This window comes from Notamacropus eugenii, chromosome 1 (genome assembly GCF_028372415.1).
Source record: "Notamacropus eugenii isolate mMacEug1 chromosome 1, mMacEug1.pri_v2, whole genome shotgun sequence".
NCBI lineage: Eukaryota > Metazoa > Chordata > Mammalia > Diprotodontia > Macropodidae > Notamacropus > Notamacropus eugenii.
In genome coordinates, this window is record NC_092872.1 from 633,595,329 (window position 1) to 633,613,235 (window position 17,907).

The window sequence follows — 17,907 nt, forward strand, 5'->3', positions numbered from 1 at the left end:
TAAGTGTCTGAAGATAGATTTGAAAAACAATCAAAAAACAGTCCCTGCCCTCCAGGAACTTTTATTCTCCTGGGAGAAACAACATGCAAACAACTACATACCCAATACACACAGAAGATAATCTCCAAGGGAAGGCACTGGTTGTTTTTTTTGCCTTTCTTTGTATCCCTAGTGTATCCTTTGTATCCTAGGTACGTTGCCTAGGAGCACATAATAAGCTTAAATGCTTATTGACTGAGTGACCAACCAGGAGCCCAGAGCCCAGATACCAAAACCTCTCTTTCCTCCATGGTGTATATGTGTGCATCTTCCAACCCCCACTACACTCGCCTCTCAAGCACAGAGACCATTGTTTCCCCTCTTTGTACAGGACTCAATATCATAGACTGTGTTTTCCTTCTGAATTTTTTTCTTTTAAACTAAGTCCTCATTGTTGATGTATAAACAAATTCTATTAAAAAATACTAAAGTCCATGAAGATGGAAGATGATAAATGAGCTACGAAGAAAGAATGTGTTAAAGTCATGGAGGAATTTAGGAAGTTGGATGGAGGCAGTAGATAAACAGCAATGAGAAGGGAAAAGGAGTTACTTAAAAATGTCACTATCTGGAATAAATAAATGTCTTATAATATTAACCCTTGTTATTCTTCTTTTATCTTCACCCCAAAAGTCTAAAAGCTTCTAGAGAGAGAAAACTTTATAATGAGAAAGTCTTGATCACATGAAAGATGCTATTTTAACAATGGTTCATCAGTCACTCATATTACTTGGAGAAATATATGAAACATTTTAAAATACCTAGCAAGAGGGGAACGGAATGCTGTAGCTGGTGTAGGAAAATCCATGGTCTGTGATACCAGCACTGGTTTTCCTGGAATAAACTTCAAACTGTTCGGGTTGGGAGTATCCTGTGTCTGAATAAACATGCATCGCACTGAAAGATAGAAGAAAGAAAAATATGTTATTCTGGAAAAAATAGTCACTAAAAATCTTAATGTTTTTCAAATTTTCTTTTAAGAACTCTAATATTCTCAAAGCTAGACTCCAGGTGTCCAACAGACTCTGGATAAAACTGTTATGAAAGAATCTGTGGCAATTTTGCAGTGGCCATAACACAATACTTTAGCATCTTGTCCCACTCCACTTAAATATCTTCTCTATAATTCTGATTCAGAATCCTGGTCTGTCTAAACCAGCATATTTCCTTTAAAGAAAATATAAGATTAGTAGTTTAATACTCAGAACATTTATAAGTGATAATGCAAATTGCTTTCTGGACTCCTGATTTTACAGAATCAGAATGATTTCTGTCTTTTAATATTTCTTCCAGTTCCCAGATTAGGTTGAAAATAGATTTACTTTTGGTCATAGATAAAGAAAAAACTAATTTTCATTTCCTATCCTGCACTCATGACAACTAATAGGATGAAATGATGAATCAAGAATTCATAGTATTAAACTGTTGTTCCAGGTACCCACCATGGCAACAATTCTTTTGAAAAAAATTAAATCAAAACCATCCTAGCAGAAGTAAACCTACTCAAATATATGAACAAGTGTTATATCTTAGGGAGATGGTGAGATAACAAGGTAACAACACACTTTATTTTAAGCTTAAAATGAAGACTATTTGGCAAGAGATGTGGTTGCCATGGAAATGCTCTATATTCACCATTCTGAAAATACTCTCAATTTGTCGACTTGTGGGATCTTGACCCTTTCTCCTTATTTGAGAGGGGAAGAAGAAGGAATGGATGTGAGAGAATGAGTGGAGTGGGAAAGTGGGGAGGTATTTGTTCTTATTTACTATTTGTTTTAATTCTGTATCGAAGGTGTATTTGAGGAAACCAGTTCCAATGGGAAGGGAACTGGAAGATGGCTCATCTATACAAATACAATAAAGAGGATAAAGAGAACAGCTGAGACAGAGAAAGGTCTTACTTTTCTGCATGAATCATATTAAGTGGGTCCAATGCAAAATGATACTATCTAACCTCAACCAGGCCCTTTTTTTTAGTAGGGCAATTCTTCTACTCAGTTCTTATGGATTTTCTATCTGCCACACTCTCCACGGAAGCTCTTCCAAACTATTTCCTCTCCTCAGACACCCAAATGCCACCTCCTCCTACCTCACTCTCAGCAAATAATTTGATATGCTACTTTACTGAGAAGATTGAGACCATTAAAGGCAAACTGCCTACTTCCAGTTTCCATTTTTTTATGTCACTACATGCTCTCATTATCCTTTTGGACCTCTCCTATGCAACGAGCATTTTCAATTCTCATACTAATTGACCCTCTGAAGTTTTTTACATTGTTGACTATCTCTCTCACTACATACCATTGCCTCTATCAGCTTGGGAGATACTAGATATTCCTTCTTCTACCTCACTAGTCATTCCTTTCCCAACATTTTTGAAGGCTACTCATATCATACCTAACTCCCTAATGCAGGTTTTTTCCCAGAAGGGTATCCTTGGCCCTCTTTTCTTTATATACTCTCTCACTGACAATCTTATTTATTTCTATGACTTCAATACCACTTCTATGAAGATGACTCCCAAATACTTATATTTAATCCTGACCGCCCTCTGGGTTCCAGACCTCAGTCTCAAATTTCTTCCTGTGCAGATTCACCTGGATACCCTACCAGCACCTCAAAATACCAAAAACCTAGTTCATCATTTTGGCAACACTGTGCAATTGATAGAGCACTGGTCTGGGAGTCAAGAAAATCTGGGTTCAAATCCCACCTCAGACACTTGATATTTGCATGCGTCTTGGCAAGTCACTTAAGTCTGTCGGTTTCCAAGGGCAGCTAGGTAGTACTGTGAATAGAGTACAGGCCCTGGAGTCAGGAGTAACTGAGTTCAAATCCAGCCTCAGAAACTTGACACTTACTAGCTGTGTGACTCTAGGCAAATCACTTAACCCTGATTGATTGCAAAAAAAAAAAAAAAAGAAACCAAGTTAGTTGGTGGTTTCCTTATCTGTAACATGAAAGGACTGTATTAGATAACCTCTTAGATGTCTTCCTGTTCTAAATTTATGATTCTATGAGACTTCTTCCTAACCCCAATTCTTACTCTGACTTTACTATCTGTCCAATGGCATTCCCATTCACCTGTTCAGAGGCTAGTGTTTTATTTGACTTTCCCTTACCCATCTCCAAACTAGCTTAATAGATGATGAAAACCAGCAGCAAACAGTACAACTTGATTGCCAATGGTAAGAGTCAAAGGCTAATGGAACTAGACCTACAAAATTAAGACTTCTAGTTGAATTTTTATCAAATAGTGGTGTTTTTGTATACGCATATTTTAGGTACTCTGTGACTATAGGAAACAAGATAGTCTAGAAAATAAAATATTCATTTTCTTGTTCAAATCTTCTTTCTCTAATGAGGCAATTGGTGGCACAATAGATAGAGCACTGGGCTTGTAGTCAGGAAGACTTGAGTTCAAATGTGGCCTCAGACACATACAATCTGTGTGACCCTAGGCCGCATTAACATTTTGGCTGCAGTTTTCTCAACTGTAAAAATCGGGAAAAATGACACCTACCGTGCAAAACTGTTGTGAGGAACAAACAAGATAACATTTGTAAAAAGTACTAAGCTCAGTGCCTAGATTAATAAATGCTTATTCACAAGCGGCACGTGAGCGCACATACACATACACACACACACATAAATTAAATAAAAACTCATAGTTCTACTGTCTTTTAACATTGCCATCTGGAATATACAACTAATGAAGTATTAAAGGTAGCAGAAAGTGCCAAGAGAAAGCATATATAAAGAAAATCTTCAGCTATTAGAGCATATAACATCTTTTTATAGGCTACAATTGAAATACCTGCCCAATGAAGGAAATGCTAAAAAAAAAAAAAAAATGTAAAACAGGGGAGGAGTTGTCTCTCAAGTCTCTTACAACTTTAAATTCTATAATCCCATGAAATAACATTACTTTTATGGATCACTTAATTAAAAAAATATAACTTATTCTCTTATGCTGAAGAAAGTCAGTCTTAGTACAGTTCAATTAAGTTTTATGAAACTCAATTTCTATTAGATAGGAAAATTTTACCTGTGTTATATAATGCTGTGGATGGAGGCAAAAGCTGTCTTTGTACAAACTGATGCAGAGGCTGCTTCCTAGTACTGTTCGTTTTTAGCTTTATGTTACAAAATCTAAGTTAAAAAAAAGAAAGAAATTACATCTGAGTTTCAACTACTTAAGATTAAAAAAAGACATGAGTGAAAAGTAATCAGCAATGTAAAGCATTAAAATCACAATAATTATGGGACTGCTTTTCATTTCACATTATAATAACATTTCTGCACAAAGTCCTACTCCAATGCCTTGCTGAAATGTGATGGTAACCATGTTTTCAAAGGTTATGCCAGTGGAACGTAAGGTGTGACACATTCTATAATCCTGGAAAGACTTTGTAAATGGTCCAGACAATAGATACAGTCTATTTTTGGAAGACCAGCATAGCTAAGTATAGCAAGGCACAGCACCAGTAGGCTGGCAACCTAATGAAGAAATTTTTGGCCATAGTCACCCATAAAATAAAGAAAAAGAAAAAGTAGATTCAGTTCTTCTTCTACATAAGTGAGAGTAGCAGGAAAAGGGGTAGAGGATAGGAATCACACTGTGAGATCCTTCTGCAATGACCTGAACAACTGGATATGTTGCTGGGCAGTTGAATTATATATATTGCCATTCTTGCTATAAACAAAAGCAGACTATTGAAGCTAAAGGGAAGGATAACTCAGAGTTATTCCTCGGAGAGGCAAAGAAAGGTGTGGTACAGAACTTGTTATATTCAAAGGCAATAAGAAACGTTATTTCTTGTGACAGGTGATCAACATGTATCGCAGTACTAATGATAAGTATTTTTAAAAAGACTACCATAAAAGTAATTGCAGCTTTTGTTATCAACAGCAGTTGATAAAGATGAAGAGGTAAAGAAATTCTATAAGGAATTTCTTAATACCCTTCAAATTAAAACAGTATATGATAAAATTTAGTGATGATGGGTTCTATACAACAATGGGAAAAAGTAGGAATAGGGAGAAATAAGTATGAGTAATCTCAGGAAGACAATGCGAAAGTCAAAGAACTCTTATGCCTTTATGCAATGAAAACTTTCTTTGAAAAGTGTTTTCACAAAAAACGGCCATGTTAAGTGTCTAGTAATACCATAAAAATTAAACATTAAATCTTGAGTGGAAAAGAACTGTTATTGACATACTGATATGTAATAATGGAATTAGTTTTTTTTTTTAAAGAATAAGAAAAAAGATATAATTGAAGTAATTTAAAGCTGAATATTTAAACAAGCAACTAGACAAGCAAAAATGGGAAATGGGCAAACAAAATTACACTGATAACCACTATAATTTTATCCAGAAATACGTTTGGTTGGTTGTTGTCCTTCGTTCTCTAAGGGGACCAAAATGACATCACCATGATAAAGTGAAATTTCAATGTATCTGACTGTGGCTGATCAGACGAATATGAGCTCAGAATGCTCTACCACAGGTTGGGCACAGGTAGTCCATGTGAATATTTGGGATGGATACTCCAAATCTGTACACCCTACATTTACTTTGTGCTGTCCCAATTATCCAGCACAGCACCCTTTCTGATGCGGGCACACCATGCTGAGCAGTCCTGTGCCAGTGTCTCCCATGTTGCACAGTCAAATCCAAAGTTCTTAAGAGAGACCTGAGAGTGTTCTTACATCACTTCTTCTGACCACCATGTGATCACCTGCCCCATGTGAGTTCTCCATAAAAAAAAAGTCTTTTTGGCAAGCATACATTTTGCATTTGAACAACATGGCCAGCCCATTGGAGTTGTGCTCTCTGAAACATAGTTTGAATGCTTGGCAGTTCAGCTCAAGCAAGGACTTCAGGGTCTGTTACTTTATCCTGCCAGGTGATCCTCAGAATCTTCCTAAGACAGTTCAAATGGAAGCGATTCAGTTTCCTGGCATGGTGCTGGTAGACTGCCCATATTTCACAAGCATATAACAATGAGGTCAGCACAAGGTAGACCTTCAGTTTGGTAGTCAGTCTTATACCTCTTCTTTCCCAAACTTTTCTTTGGAGTTCCAAACACTGAGCTAGGTCTGGCAATGTGTGTATCAACCTCATTGTCAATGTGTACATTCCTGGAAAGTACACTACCAAGGTAAGTGAACTTATCCACAGTATTCAAAACTTCTCCATTTGTTGTAACTGATGGTTTCATATATGGATGGTCTGCTGGTGGCTGATGGAGCACCTGTGTTTTCCTGGTGTTGATTATTAGGCCAAAATTAGCACAGGCAGCAGAGAATTGATCCATACTTTGTTGTATCTCAGCTTCAGAGGCTGCATTGAGGGCACAATCATCTGCAAACAGAAAATCATGCACCAACACTTCCTCCACTTTGGTCCTGGCTTGCAGCCTTTTCAAATTGAAGAACTTACCATCAGTATGGTAGTTGACCTTGATGCTGTGTTCATCCTCATTGAAAGCATTTGTCAACATGGCTGAAAACATCATGCTAAAAAGCATGGGAGCAAGCACACAGCCCTGTTTCACTCCACTGGTGACTGGGAAGGCATGAGAACATTGTCCACTTTCTAGAACCCGGGCAAACATGCCATTATGAAAATGATGTACAATACTGATGAACTTCTCTGGGCAACCAAATTTTGACATAATTTTCCATAAGCCCTCATGACTAACAGTGTCAAAGGCTTTGGTCAGATCTACAAATGTTGTGCACAGACCTCTGTTCTGCTGCTGGCATCTCTCCTGGAGTTGTCAGACAGCAAGACCAACAAAGCCCAGAAAGCACCTTAGTCATCAACCATAAGACTTACCTGTCAAAAATAGAGAAACAACTACCAAAGGCAACATCAGATTAAAATATAAATTTGTTTCTAAAATCTCACAAAGAAGGAAGATGGATGATTATGAATAGTATAGGCTCAGAAAGCAAAAAGAAGAGGAGGGTAAAACCAGATTAATGAAATTTGGCAAGATATCCAACTAAGCAAAGTCATTCCACAGACATTTAAAGATGAAAATGAAAAGACTATAAGCAGGAAAAATAATGGAAAAACTTGTAACAATCTTAATTTTTTTCCATTAAGGACAATGGAATCACCACACTTGGACCTTAACATCACAGCCCAGACTGTACTTACAGAAAAAGGTGAAAAGACACTGAAGAGAACAAAGATGGAGAAAGCAACTGGTTTAGACTAGGTGTATGTAGGAGATTTCTATTGTAGAAGAGATAATCACAAGGAGGAAAGACAATATACAAGTCATGGGAAAAAATCTTGGGCCCAAAAAGGTGACTAAGTAAATATCAGTGATTACTAACCTATATGCCTCCTCTACCACCTGTATAAAATGACTCTGAGTCAGCTACACATGAGTTGAAGGCTTCCTTGATGAGAGTATTAGAAGGAAGCAGACTTTTGCAGCTGATATTTAATAATGTACCACATCTTTCCCATTTCATACTTAGCTGAAAGATATAGAATACTTAAGATCCCTCTGAACTTACCATGTATTGATTATGAAAAAGCAGTGGTTTTGGTAGAACAAAATATTGCCTTATAGGCTCTTTTACAACTAAGTGTCTACTATCACCATATCAAAATCATTCACGATCTCTTGAAATATATAACAGAAATAATCCCGTTCAATGACCCTGTCTGTGATCTAAACACCAATGTAAGGCATAAACAGTGAGATGCATGCTTGCCAAAAGAAGTTCCCCACTGTGATGGAGGAAATCCATAATAGAGAAGAGGGCCTCCTTGTGGATTGTGAGGTCCTTCAGATGCTTGTTTGTTGATACTACAGAGCTTCCTGGAAGAAACCCAGGTTCTTCTCAGAATTAAAATTCTTGCATCTCCCTACATGGTCAACTATCTATCCCTTTTCAACCATGTCATTATCCTAGATACCCTCCCTCAACACTTCTTCCCCGCTCCTACCCCTCCCTATACTCCAAATATAGCATAAACTCTAAGAATCGGAGAAATACTTTGTAATGGCAAGAGCTACCAAAAAGATTTACAAGAAAAGTCTATTCTTCCACAGGTCACGGATTGTATTAAATACAGTAAGTCATTCAAAGCAGTTTGGCTTGACCATCCAGCCACACAGTATATGAAACCCAAGTATATGAAGAATGTTGGATTCAGATTAAAACATGCATTTGGATGGATATCTTCTAAGTATGTTTATCTTGGGCATAGTTCAGACAGACAAGCTGGGCCTAGAGCATAACAAGAGGAAAGTAAGCTGAATTACCTTTAGAAAATTGTAAAACTACTTCAATGATCCTAAGCTTTGAAAGAAAAGGCCCATTTTAAAAATACTATCTTTATACTAGTGTTGCTTTATAGCAGAGAGACATGAAATACAAGTCTTCACAAAGGCAAAAATAGCTTTCATACAGAGAGTGATGGACAGGCTCAGGATGTGAATAGTCTGAAACACAGAATCCATGAGGAACTCTGAAGAAAAAGGCATAAAGGTCTCATCAAGAAACAGTATGACAGAAAGAAAAGATGAACTGATCACATGGAATAGGGATGACAGTCAAAAGCACTCTACTGTCAACCCTCATGTCAGGAAACAATGAGCAAAGCTCCTTGGGTAGACCCTTGTGTTGAACTTATGGGAAGAGAAGAGCAAGAGATGTGAAAGATGGCAAGGCATGGATGGGTTGTGATCTATAGTGGCACAAAGAACTTCCAAACCTCTGAAATCACAGATCCATTTGAATATTAAATAATAATTCCAGTGACTAGGCACGTTGAACATTTATAAAACTCACAAACAGGTATAACTCTAAATGAGATGCATATTCTATTATCAGTACACTAGAAGTAATAACTGATAAATGGGAGTCCATAGAACCCTGATTACAAAAGTAGCAGTAAACAAGATTTTTCTAAGGGCAACATCCCCAACAAAAAGCCAACAAATACATACTGTATATGTATGTCTAGACTATGTAGTTTCTTCACAGTTAAAATTCATGCTTCCCTCTCCAATAGCTATTTATCTTTTCCTTTTCAATCATGCCATTATCCCAGGTCGCGCCCCATCTGCTCTCCAATATAGTAGACTCCTGAGAATCAGAGTAGGGAATGCCAGGGACTATCAGATAAAATTCTACTTTTAATCTTGTATTAAATACAATACATTATTCAAAAGTTATTTCACAAATTCACCAATGTGAACTCATCAAAAATATCCCCTGCTTCAGTCTACAGGGGATGCCATGAAAAGGAAAATTATGAAAACTTGCTTTGAATTCTCTAATCTATTATAAGAAGCTCAAGCTCAAAGTTAAGTTTCTCTCACTCAGTCACTTCGCCACCCATTAGTGGAGTGTAAGCTTAATTCAGTACTTCACTATCTGTAGTTTTGTTGATGTTGATAATCCAAAGCAGCAAGGCAGATCACAACCACTGTAATTTAGTAGACGGTCTTTGATAGTTCCTATGGCTGAAAAATTCATCAACCTGTATCCATTTGGTAATGAAACTCTTCAAGCTTATGGAGGAGGGGGGGAAGTCACTCATCTAGTTGGCTTTAAAAGCCTTTTTCAATCTGGCCCCAATCTACTGACCTTTCCAACCTCTTTAAAAGTTACACTTCTCTTCCTTCACTCCAGACATCCCAGCCTTCTTTTTGTTCCACACACCCAACACCGTCTCCTATACCTGGAAAGCACTCCCTTCTTCCCTCCACCTATTTGAATTCCTATTTCCTTCAGACTTCATCTAAGCACCACATAGGGCTAGAACTGGAGTCAGGAAAATCTGAGTTCAAATCCAGTCTCAGACACTTACTAGCTGTATGACTCCAGTGAAGTCTGTTTGCCTCAGTTCCTCATCTGTAAAAAGAAGATAACAATAGCATCTATCCTCCTGGGGTTGTTGGGAGGATCAAATGAGATAATAACTGTAAGGTGCTAAGTGCACAGTAAAGGCTATATAAGTGTTAACTATTATTATTATTTGGAATAGTGATACCTGTAATGAACTTACACTTCTTGAGCAGTTTTGGCATTAAATTCCTGAATACCCAAAGATTTGTAGCAACAATGAAATGTCAAAGAAAAATCTGATCAGCCTCTTTATTCTTCTCCATCACTAATAGCTAAACTGGTTGGCTATTAAAGGAATCTAACTGCTACCTGTGTAAACATTTGTGGGTGTCATTAGCAGGCTCAGGAATAGGGGAGGAACTGAGAAAGAGGATGGAAAGAGTGGGTGTGGCATCAATGCTGTCATGGAAATGACAACGGGCAAGGATCAAGGAAATTTGGTTGCTAGCCCAACATCAAGCATTAAATATTTGTGTGATGTGAGACAAATTATTTAACCTTGTCAAAGCACCCTGCACATACTTCAATAACTTAAGAACCCATGACTTGTTAATGTGGGTTCTCATTCCCTGAGGGATAGCACACTCTCTAATCAGACTGTGAGCTCCTTGAGGCCAGAGGCTGTCTTTTAACTTTCTTTGTATCCTCAGTGCTTAGTACAGTGTCTGACACATAGTATGTGCTTAATAAATGATTACTATTTCATAAACAGATTTCAAAAGTTTCAATGGCTGAAAAATTTATGACCCTGCACTCAACTTGTTGATGAGCCTTTCCAAACTTAGCTAAATCCAATGCTTTGGACAACAGAGTCAAATCAATAAAAGTACTGCTAGCGGAAAAAGAAATGACAACCCACTGCCCTTTGGTTCCACTCACAATCCCTCTGACACCCCAGACCAAAACTCCCTTCCTTGGTCACCACTCCCCTGTATGTGTTGCATCCTCCTCCTTAGAATATAAGTTCCTTGAGGGCAAAGACTATCTCACTTTCACACACAGTAGGCACTATGTATATCCTTATTCCCTGCCTTTCTCTATTCCTAGTATCTGGCATAGAGTAGGTATCTGATAAATGCTTTTTCATCCATTTGTACCAGCCCTTTCTGCTCTCAAAGCCTTTACAACCTGACAGAACCTGTCAGAGCTTACACTCTAATGAGCCCAAGGTTATCTCCATATCATGATGAAGCATCAAAATCAGGCTTTAGAGGAGGTACTACACAGTAGCTATTAAGTCTTTTAAAAAGCTTAATGAATTTCTGGGCCTGATTCCTCATCCATAGATGATTAAGTGACTAGGCTCTGACTAGATGTTTCTTTTCTAGGTCTAAGATCATATTATTCTATGAGAAATTAATCGGTAGTATAAATAGTGGGAAAGAAGGGTAAGACACATAAATTAGCACTTAATTAAACACCATCCTATATAACTTTCTAATTAAAAAACCATATACTCTCTACCATGTCTAAATCTTTTCTTCCCAAGTTAAGCATTTCCTGGGTAGGGACTTCCCTTTACTTGAGCCATAAGGTGATACAGGAGCAAAATCACTGGCCTTGGAATCTGAAGACCTTGGTCTGAAACCCAGCTGACATTTACTGGAAGATCTTGAGCAAGTCACTTATTATTTACTCTTCCTGAGCCTAGGTAAAATTTGTAAAATGAATGTAGTGATACTGGTACTAGCTACCTCACAGAATTTTTATAAGGCTCAAATGAAGTCATGCATATGATGAACTATTTAAACTATAAAGCACTGTTATTATATAAATGAGTTATTATTATATTCTTTTCCCCCCCTTCTACTGTTTGGTAAATCCAAGCTGAATTGAAGACCAATTTCAGAAAGCTTTATTATCTACCTGTCGAGGAACCACACTAGGTGATGCTGATGCCCTCTAACTGGGGGGAAGAGACATCAATCAGCAAGTGTTTTACTAAATGATTACTATGTGCTAGATACTGTCTTGGAGATACAAAGACAGAACTGAATCAGTTCCACTCACAATAATAATTGCTAACACTTACATAGAACTTACTATGTGCCAGATGCTTTATAAATATCATCTCACTGGATTATTATTATCCCCACTTTACAGAGGAGGAAACTGAGTAAAAGAGAGGTTCAGTGACCTGCCAGAGGGTCACCCCGCTAGTCAGTGTTTCAGGCTACATACGCACTCGGGTCCTCCAGACTCTTGTACTGGGCGTGACACGAATGTATAGAGGAATATGAAAATAGCTACATGGTGATACATGGTGACACATGGTGATACATGGTGACACATGGCGATACATGCTGACACATGGTGATGCAGACAACTTACAAGAGGGAGGGTGAGAAACATCAAGAATAGGTTTAAACACAAGTGCTGGAGAAAGAAACTATTTTTACTTGTGCGAAGTGGAAATTAAATTCCCTTTCCATTCTGAAATTCTGCTGTACGGAATTCTATCACGATCGCTCCTTCTAGTCCTGAAAAATCTGTGTTCCAGTCCCTCCCAGACTGGCTCTTGCGCTGGCAGTCTGACAAGGCAGAATCTCTATTTTAAGGTCCTGACCGGTTCTTTTATTTTATGTTACCTGTCCCTCTGACATGGAAGGTCCCTTCTGGCTCTGACACTCTACGTTCCGGGGTTCCTTCCCATTTAATATTCTATCGGTCGTAAAGACCCTTCCACCTCTAAAATTTTGCATCCTAAGCAGACCCGCTTCCAGACCGGCCCCTTCCAGCTGCTCTTATGCCCTACTAGGCTCTCTTTGACTCAAGCATCTTATGTTCTAAGTCGGCGAACGTCCCCCCCTCCCCAAACCGCGGCAGCAGCCAAGGGGCGGCCCTGAAGGTCAGAGTGTCCGGGTTTCCAGGGAGGAGAGCGGAAGAGAACACCGCGGAGGCGGGCCCGAGACACGTGACGCTCCAGCCGGAGGGAGGAATGGCCGAGGCGGCCCCGCCCCTGGAGGACGCTACTTCCGCCCGAGACCAGGGGCGGGGGAGGAGAGAGGGGGCCGGGCTGGGGTCCCATTCACCCCCGCCCCCCAGGAGGGCAGGGTCAACTCGAGGATACGTCACTAGGAGACTCGGCCGATCCCGGGCCCTAGCCCGGCTGTGATGGACAGAGGGAAGTCCCCAGAGCTGTTTCAGCCTCTCGGCCTCTCGTTACCCGCCCGCGAGCTCCGGGACCGTCACCTACCGCCCGCACAGCCCAGCAAAAGCGCTTGCGGTTCCAGAAGCCAGCCGGCAGGCGGCCATCTTCGTTACTCGGCTGCGCAGGCGTGGAGCGAGGACCTGTCCCCTCTCAACCTTCCTTTCGAGGGGTAGTCCCTACCAGACGCCTGCTCAGAAAGGCAGGAAATGAAACGAATCAGAGCCGAACCTCCTTCAAGGAGCTGGGCGGGAGAGCGGCCCCCTGCTGGCCAACTCCGAAGTTGCAGAGCTCTTGGAGGGGAAGCTGTGGCCACGTCCGGGTGGGAGCCACGTGGTTTTGTTGCTTGCACAATGCAGACCCCCTAGTGAGACCGGGACAAATTTGTGTTTATCCCGCGTGCATCCTAAGTGAAATAGACCATAGTAGGGGAAAGGACCATAGAGGCAGAAAACTTGGGAGACCTGAATTCTGAACCTGCCTTAGACACTTAATAACCTCATCTCCCCACCACAAAGACCCCCCTCTTCTAGATGATAAGATGAAGACAATTGCCCTCCCACCGTGGCCTCCCAGTAACCAAAGCATTCTGGCAGGGGTGGGTCAGGGTCAAGTGGAGGCAGCTCCATTGTTAAATTTTAGCATGAGGAAAATGATTTATTCTTTAGTTGATTCTCAGAGAAAATGTTAATAATGCAAGTGAAATTTAAAACTGTGAGGTGTGCCATCTTTTTCTTCCAAAGAATAAATTGCTTAACAGTTATCAGTACAGGCCTATTTGTCATTTGGAATGCTGTATACATGAGAGCTATGATTACGATTATTAGAGATGGTCTGCTCCTTTCTTTTATAGATAAAGAATTCAGGTTAGAGAAGTTAAAGATTTGCCCATATTCACATTGGGTATGCATAAAGGAGCTGAGATCCAAATCTAGGTCAGCTGGATTGAAACCACTGTTTTCCACTGCCCACTTTGGGTCCAACTCAACCTCCACATGCCCACTTTCCACATTTCCCACTTTAATACCACCAGGTATTAAATCCTGGTGTAACTTCTTAGTATCCTCTGGTTTGTAATTCTGGTCTAAGTTAGCTAAACTGAGTCTACCACTTCCTACTGCCTCTTCCTAGCCAGCATCCTCAAGTGAGATGACCTCAGACTATCCTCCAGAGCTCCTTCCTGGATGAGTTATGTTATCTGAGGGAACGCTACAAGTAGACTGTCAGGGTATCTGACAGTCTACCTGAAAGCAATCACTTCCATCCAGCACAAGGCAATTTCTACCTTCTCCTGCCAGCCCAATCTTCCAACTGGGATGTAGAGAACCTCCATATGTGAAAAGAGAAGCAATGTATCTTCTGACTTCAGGCCTTCCATTTCCTACTGCACCAATCCTTTGAGGAAAATAAAAGGAAAGCTGGTGGGGAATGGGACTTCTTTCTCCTAGTGTGTAGAGTCAGTTTCCATCTTCAGCTGTGTCCTTGTCCTGCCTAATCTCCAGCCTTAGTGGGGAAAAGGGCTTGTGAAGAAGAACCTCTCATCTGATTGTGTGCCTCCCATCTTATGTTGCATTTGCCTATACCTTGATCTCTACCTTGAAAAAGAGCGGGACCTTCCACTGAATGATGAGCATTCTCATACTTGCTCATACCCCTCACATCCCAGTGACTCTGAACTCCTATATGTCATCCTCTAAACATAATCCTCCACCCCAACCTTCTACCACCTGATTCCTCATGTCCATGCCCCCCACAGTCTCACTCCAAAGTTTCAACCAAATACCACCCAGCCCTTCCACTATACCCTCTGGAATGCTTATTGTATAGGCAACAAACTTCTCTTCATCTTAAATCTTTTCCCTAACCCACTCCTTACGTCTACAAGTTCTTACTGAAACCTGGCTTCCCTCTGATGACAACAGCTTCCCTGGTCACATTTTCCAATACCTGTTGTACCTTCATTCATTCTCTTTGGCTCACTGGTTGAGGTGAGAAAATTGGAATATTCTTTACTCCCCATTGCCAGTTCCAGGTTTGTGCCTGTTAAGGGCATTCAAATTAGGATCTTTTGCTATTTTTGCTCTAATTTAATCAAGAATTATAATGCCTCCATTTGAATGTGATTAAAGAAGATCTTTCCCATCCTTTGATGAGCCTGCCCATTGTGGGAAGCTTGATTAGGGGAGTTGTTTTGTAGGAGGGTCCCAAATACCTTTTGTTTTTTCTATTGAGACACTGAATCAGAGGGTTATGCTCTTGGCCTCTAAAAATTGTATAAGTACTCTGAGGGTGAGGTTTTACTTTGGGGCTTACTGACTGGAAGTGTTTAGCCAGATGAGGATTCTGAGAAGCTGCTAAAGGAGCGCCACCCCCCCCCCCCCCAGCTTTGAAAATCCAGATGTCAGTGCTTCCCTCTTTGGTGACTATGGTCAAACAGTTGGGGTCCAACTGTCTGTTGAATTCAGGCAGAGGAAGCCATGTCTGTTGACTTTTAATTTCTCTGTATTTTCTTTGAAGTTCAGGGTGCTGACTCTCCTGAACTAGGTGAATGATATATGTGCTTGGTTAAAGGATTGATATATGTGCTTGATTAAAGTGATTGTTGCCTTTCCTTTTATGAATGCAAATCTAAGAACCTGTGATAGTAGGTGCCCCCCCCCACCATGTATGTTGGGGTGCTTACTGTTACATTGCCCAAACTCCATTGCCCAATAATCACTCCTTTTTAAGGTTCATGCTTCATATCTACCACCCAATCAAAACTCTGGTAGCTGCTATCTACAGATCCCCTAGGTCATTCCCCCTCCTTTTTCAAAGAGTCGGATACCTGGCTCACAATTCTCTTTCTTTTCCAACTCCTTTCCTTACACTAGGGGATTCCTATATACATATTGACTCTCCTTCAGATACCCTACCCGATCAGGTCCTCTATCTACACACCTACATTGGCTTACTTTTCAACCCCACATCTGTTCAAAAATTCTGAAATCTACTTATTCAACTATAATCTATTGGCTTTTCACTTCTTCTGTCTTCCCTTACAAAACCCTATTCTTTTACATCATGACCTCCAGTCTCTTTACCCCTCATTTTTCTCCCAGGCTATCTCCCTTGCACTAACCATTCATTCCTCTTTTCCCAATTTTTACCCCTTGGTGAACCAAATCAACTCTGCACTGTTCTCCTTTCTTGAATTCCCAGCCCCCTTATCATATCACTGAATATGCCCAGTCAATCCTCAGCCTTAAATCACTCCCACCATATGCAGCCTTTGTTCCTACAGGAGTATTGCTGATTGAAAGCAGTGAAAATCATGCAATCGTTCTGACTAGATCCACTATAAACTTTTGTTACACAACCTTAACTGGGCCTTTACTGTTTCCAAGCAATGCTGTTCTACCTTCCTTATCAATTGACTCTCCCACTCTCCACAATGGCTTTTCCAAAACTTTTCATCATTCATGAAATCTCCCATGGCTCCTCCTCCTCTTACTCCCTCAGCTGAGAACTTTCCTTCATATGTTACAGATAAAATTTAAGCCATTCTCAGAGAACTCTCTCTTCTCCCATCTTCTTCATCTCCTATCACTTAGATGCTTCTACCACAAATTCCTTCAATCCTGTCTTACACGATGAAGTGGCATTACTACTTACCAAGACTAATGGATTTACTTCTTCAAATGATCTCATGTCATCTGGTCTCCTCCAACATTGTCTCCCCTGTCATCCCCACCCTATCATTTATTTTTAATTTCTCTCTGTGTACTGACTCATTCCTACTACCTACAAACATGTCCATGTCTCCCCCATCCTGAAAAATCCCTCACTTAATCCTTCCATTTCTACTACCTATCATTTTATATCTCTTCTGCTCTATATAGCTAAACTCCTCCAAAAATCCAACTACAGTAGATGCCTCCACTTTTTCTCCTCTCACTCTCTTCTTAACTCCTTATAATTTGGCTTCTGACCTTATCATTTCACTGAAACTGCTGTCCTCAAAGTTACTGATGATCTCTTAATTGCCAAAAGCAATGACCTTTTTTCCATACTCGTTGTTCTTGACCTCTTTCCTGTCTTTGACACTGTTGACCACCTTATCTTTCATAGTCTCTTCTCTCTTGGTTTTCAGGACACTACTCTCTCCTGGCTCTCCTCCTACTTATCTGATTTCTCCTTCTCTGTCTCCTTTACAGGATCTTATTCTGGATCCCACTCTGTAATAGTAGGGGTCCCTTAAATTTCTGTCCTGGGTCTTCTTTTTTCCCTCTATATTACTTCATTTGGTGATTTTATCAGCTCCCATGGATTTCATTACATCTCTGTGTTGGTGACACTTAAACCTACCTATTCTGTCCCAATCTCTCTGCTGACCTCCACTTTCACATTCCCAACCGCCTTTCAGACACCTCAAACTGAATTTACACTAGACATCTTAAACTCAATGCATCCAAAATGGAACTCATTATCTTTCCCCTAAACTCTTCCCCCCTCAGTCTTCCTATTACTACAGAGGGCAACATCACCCTCAGGTTCACAACCTAGGACTCATGCTGATTTCCTCATCCCCCGTATCCAAGCTGTTGCCAAGGTTTGTTGATTTCACTTTCACAAAATCCTTGAATATGTCCCCTTCTCTCTTCTGACACTGTCACCCCTCTGGTGCAGGCTCTCATCACCTCATACTTGGATTACTGTAATAGCCTGCAGGTGGTTCTGCCTGCCTTTTCTCTCTGTACTCCAATCTGTCCTCCATTCAGCCGCAAGTGACTTTCCTAAAACACAAGTCCAGTTATGTCCTTCTCCTTCTCCCCAGTCAGTAAATTTCAG

General features: G+C 40.2%; 1 protein-coding gene across 2 annotated transcripts in view; it reads right to left on the minus strand.

Moving 5' to 3' along the window:
- The window catches only part of NFU1 (NFU1 iron-sulfur cluster scaffold), a 42,992-nt gene extending 29,595 nt beyond the window's left edge, over nucleotides 1-13,397 (minus strand). The window contains exons 1-3 of one of the 2 annotated variants that reach the window (XM_072635326.1): nucleotides 13,126-13,397; nucleotides 4,091-4,194; nucleotides 801-936 (exon numbers count right to left, since the gene is read on the minus strand). In XM_072635326.1, the coding sequence (XP_072491427.1) occupies nucleotides 801-936; nucleotides 4,091-4,194; nucleotides 13,126-13,184 (299 nt within the window). In that variant the 5' untranslated portion in view covers nucleotides 13,185-13,397. Of the gene's footprint in view, nucleotides 1-800; nucleotides 937-4,090; nucleotides 4,195-12,517; nucleotides 12,879-13,125 lie in introns of those variants that run through there. The other variant, XM_072635328.1, reaches the window with a different exon arrangement.
- Nucleotides 13,398-17,907: the final 4,510 nt, after the last annotated feature.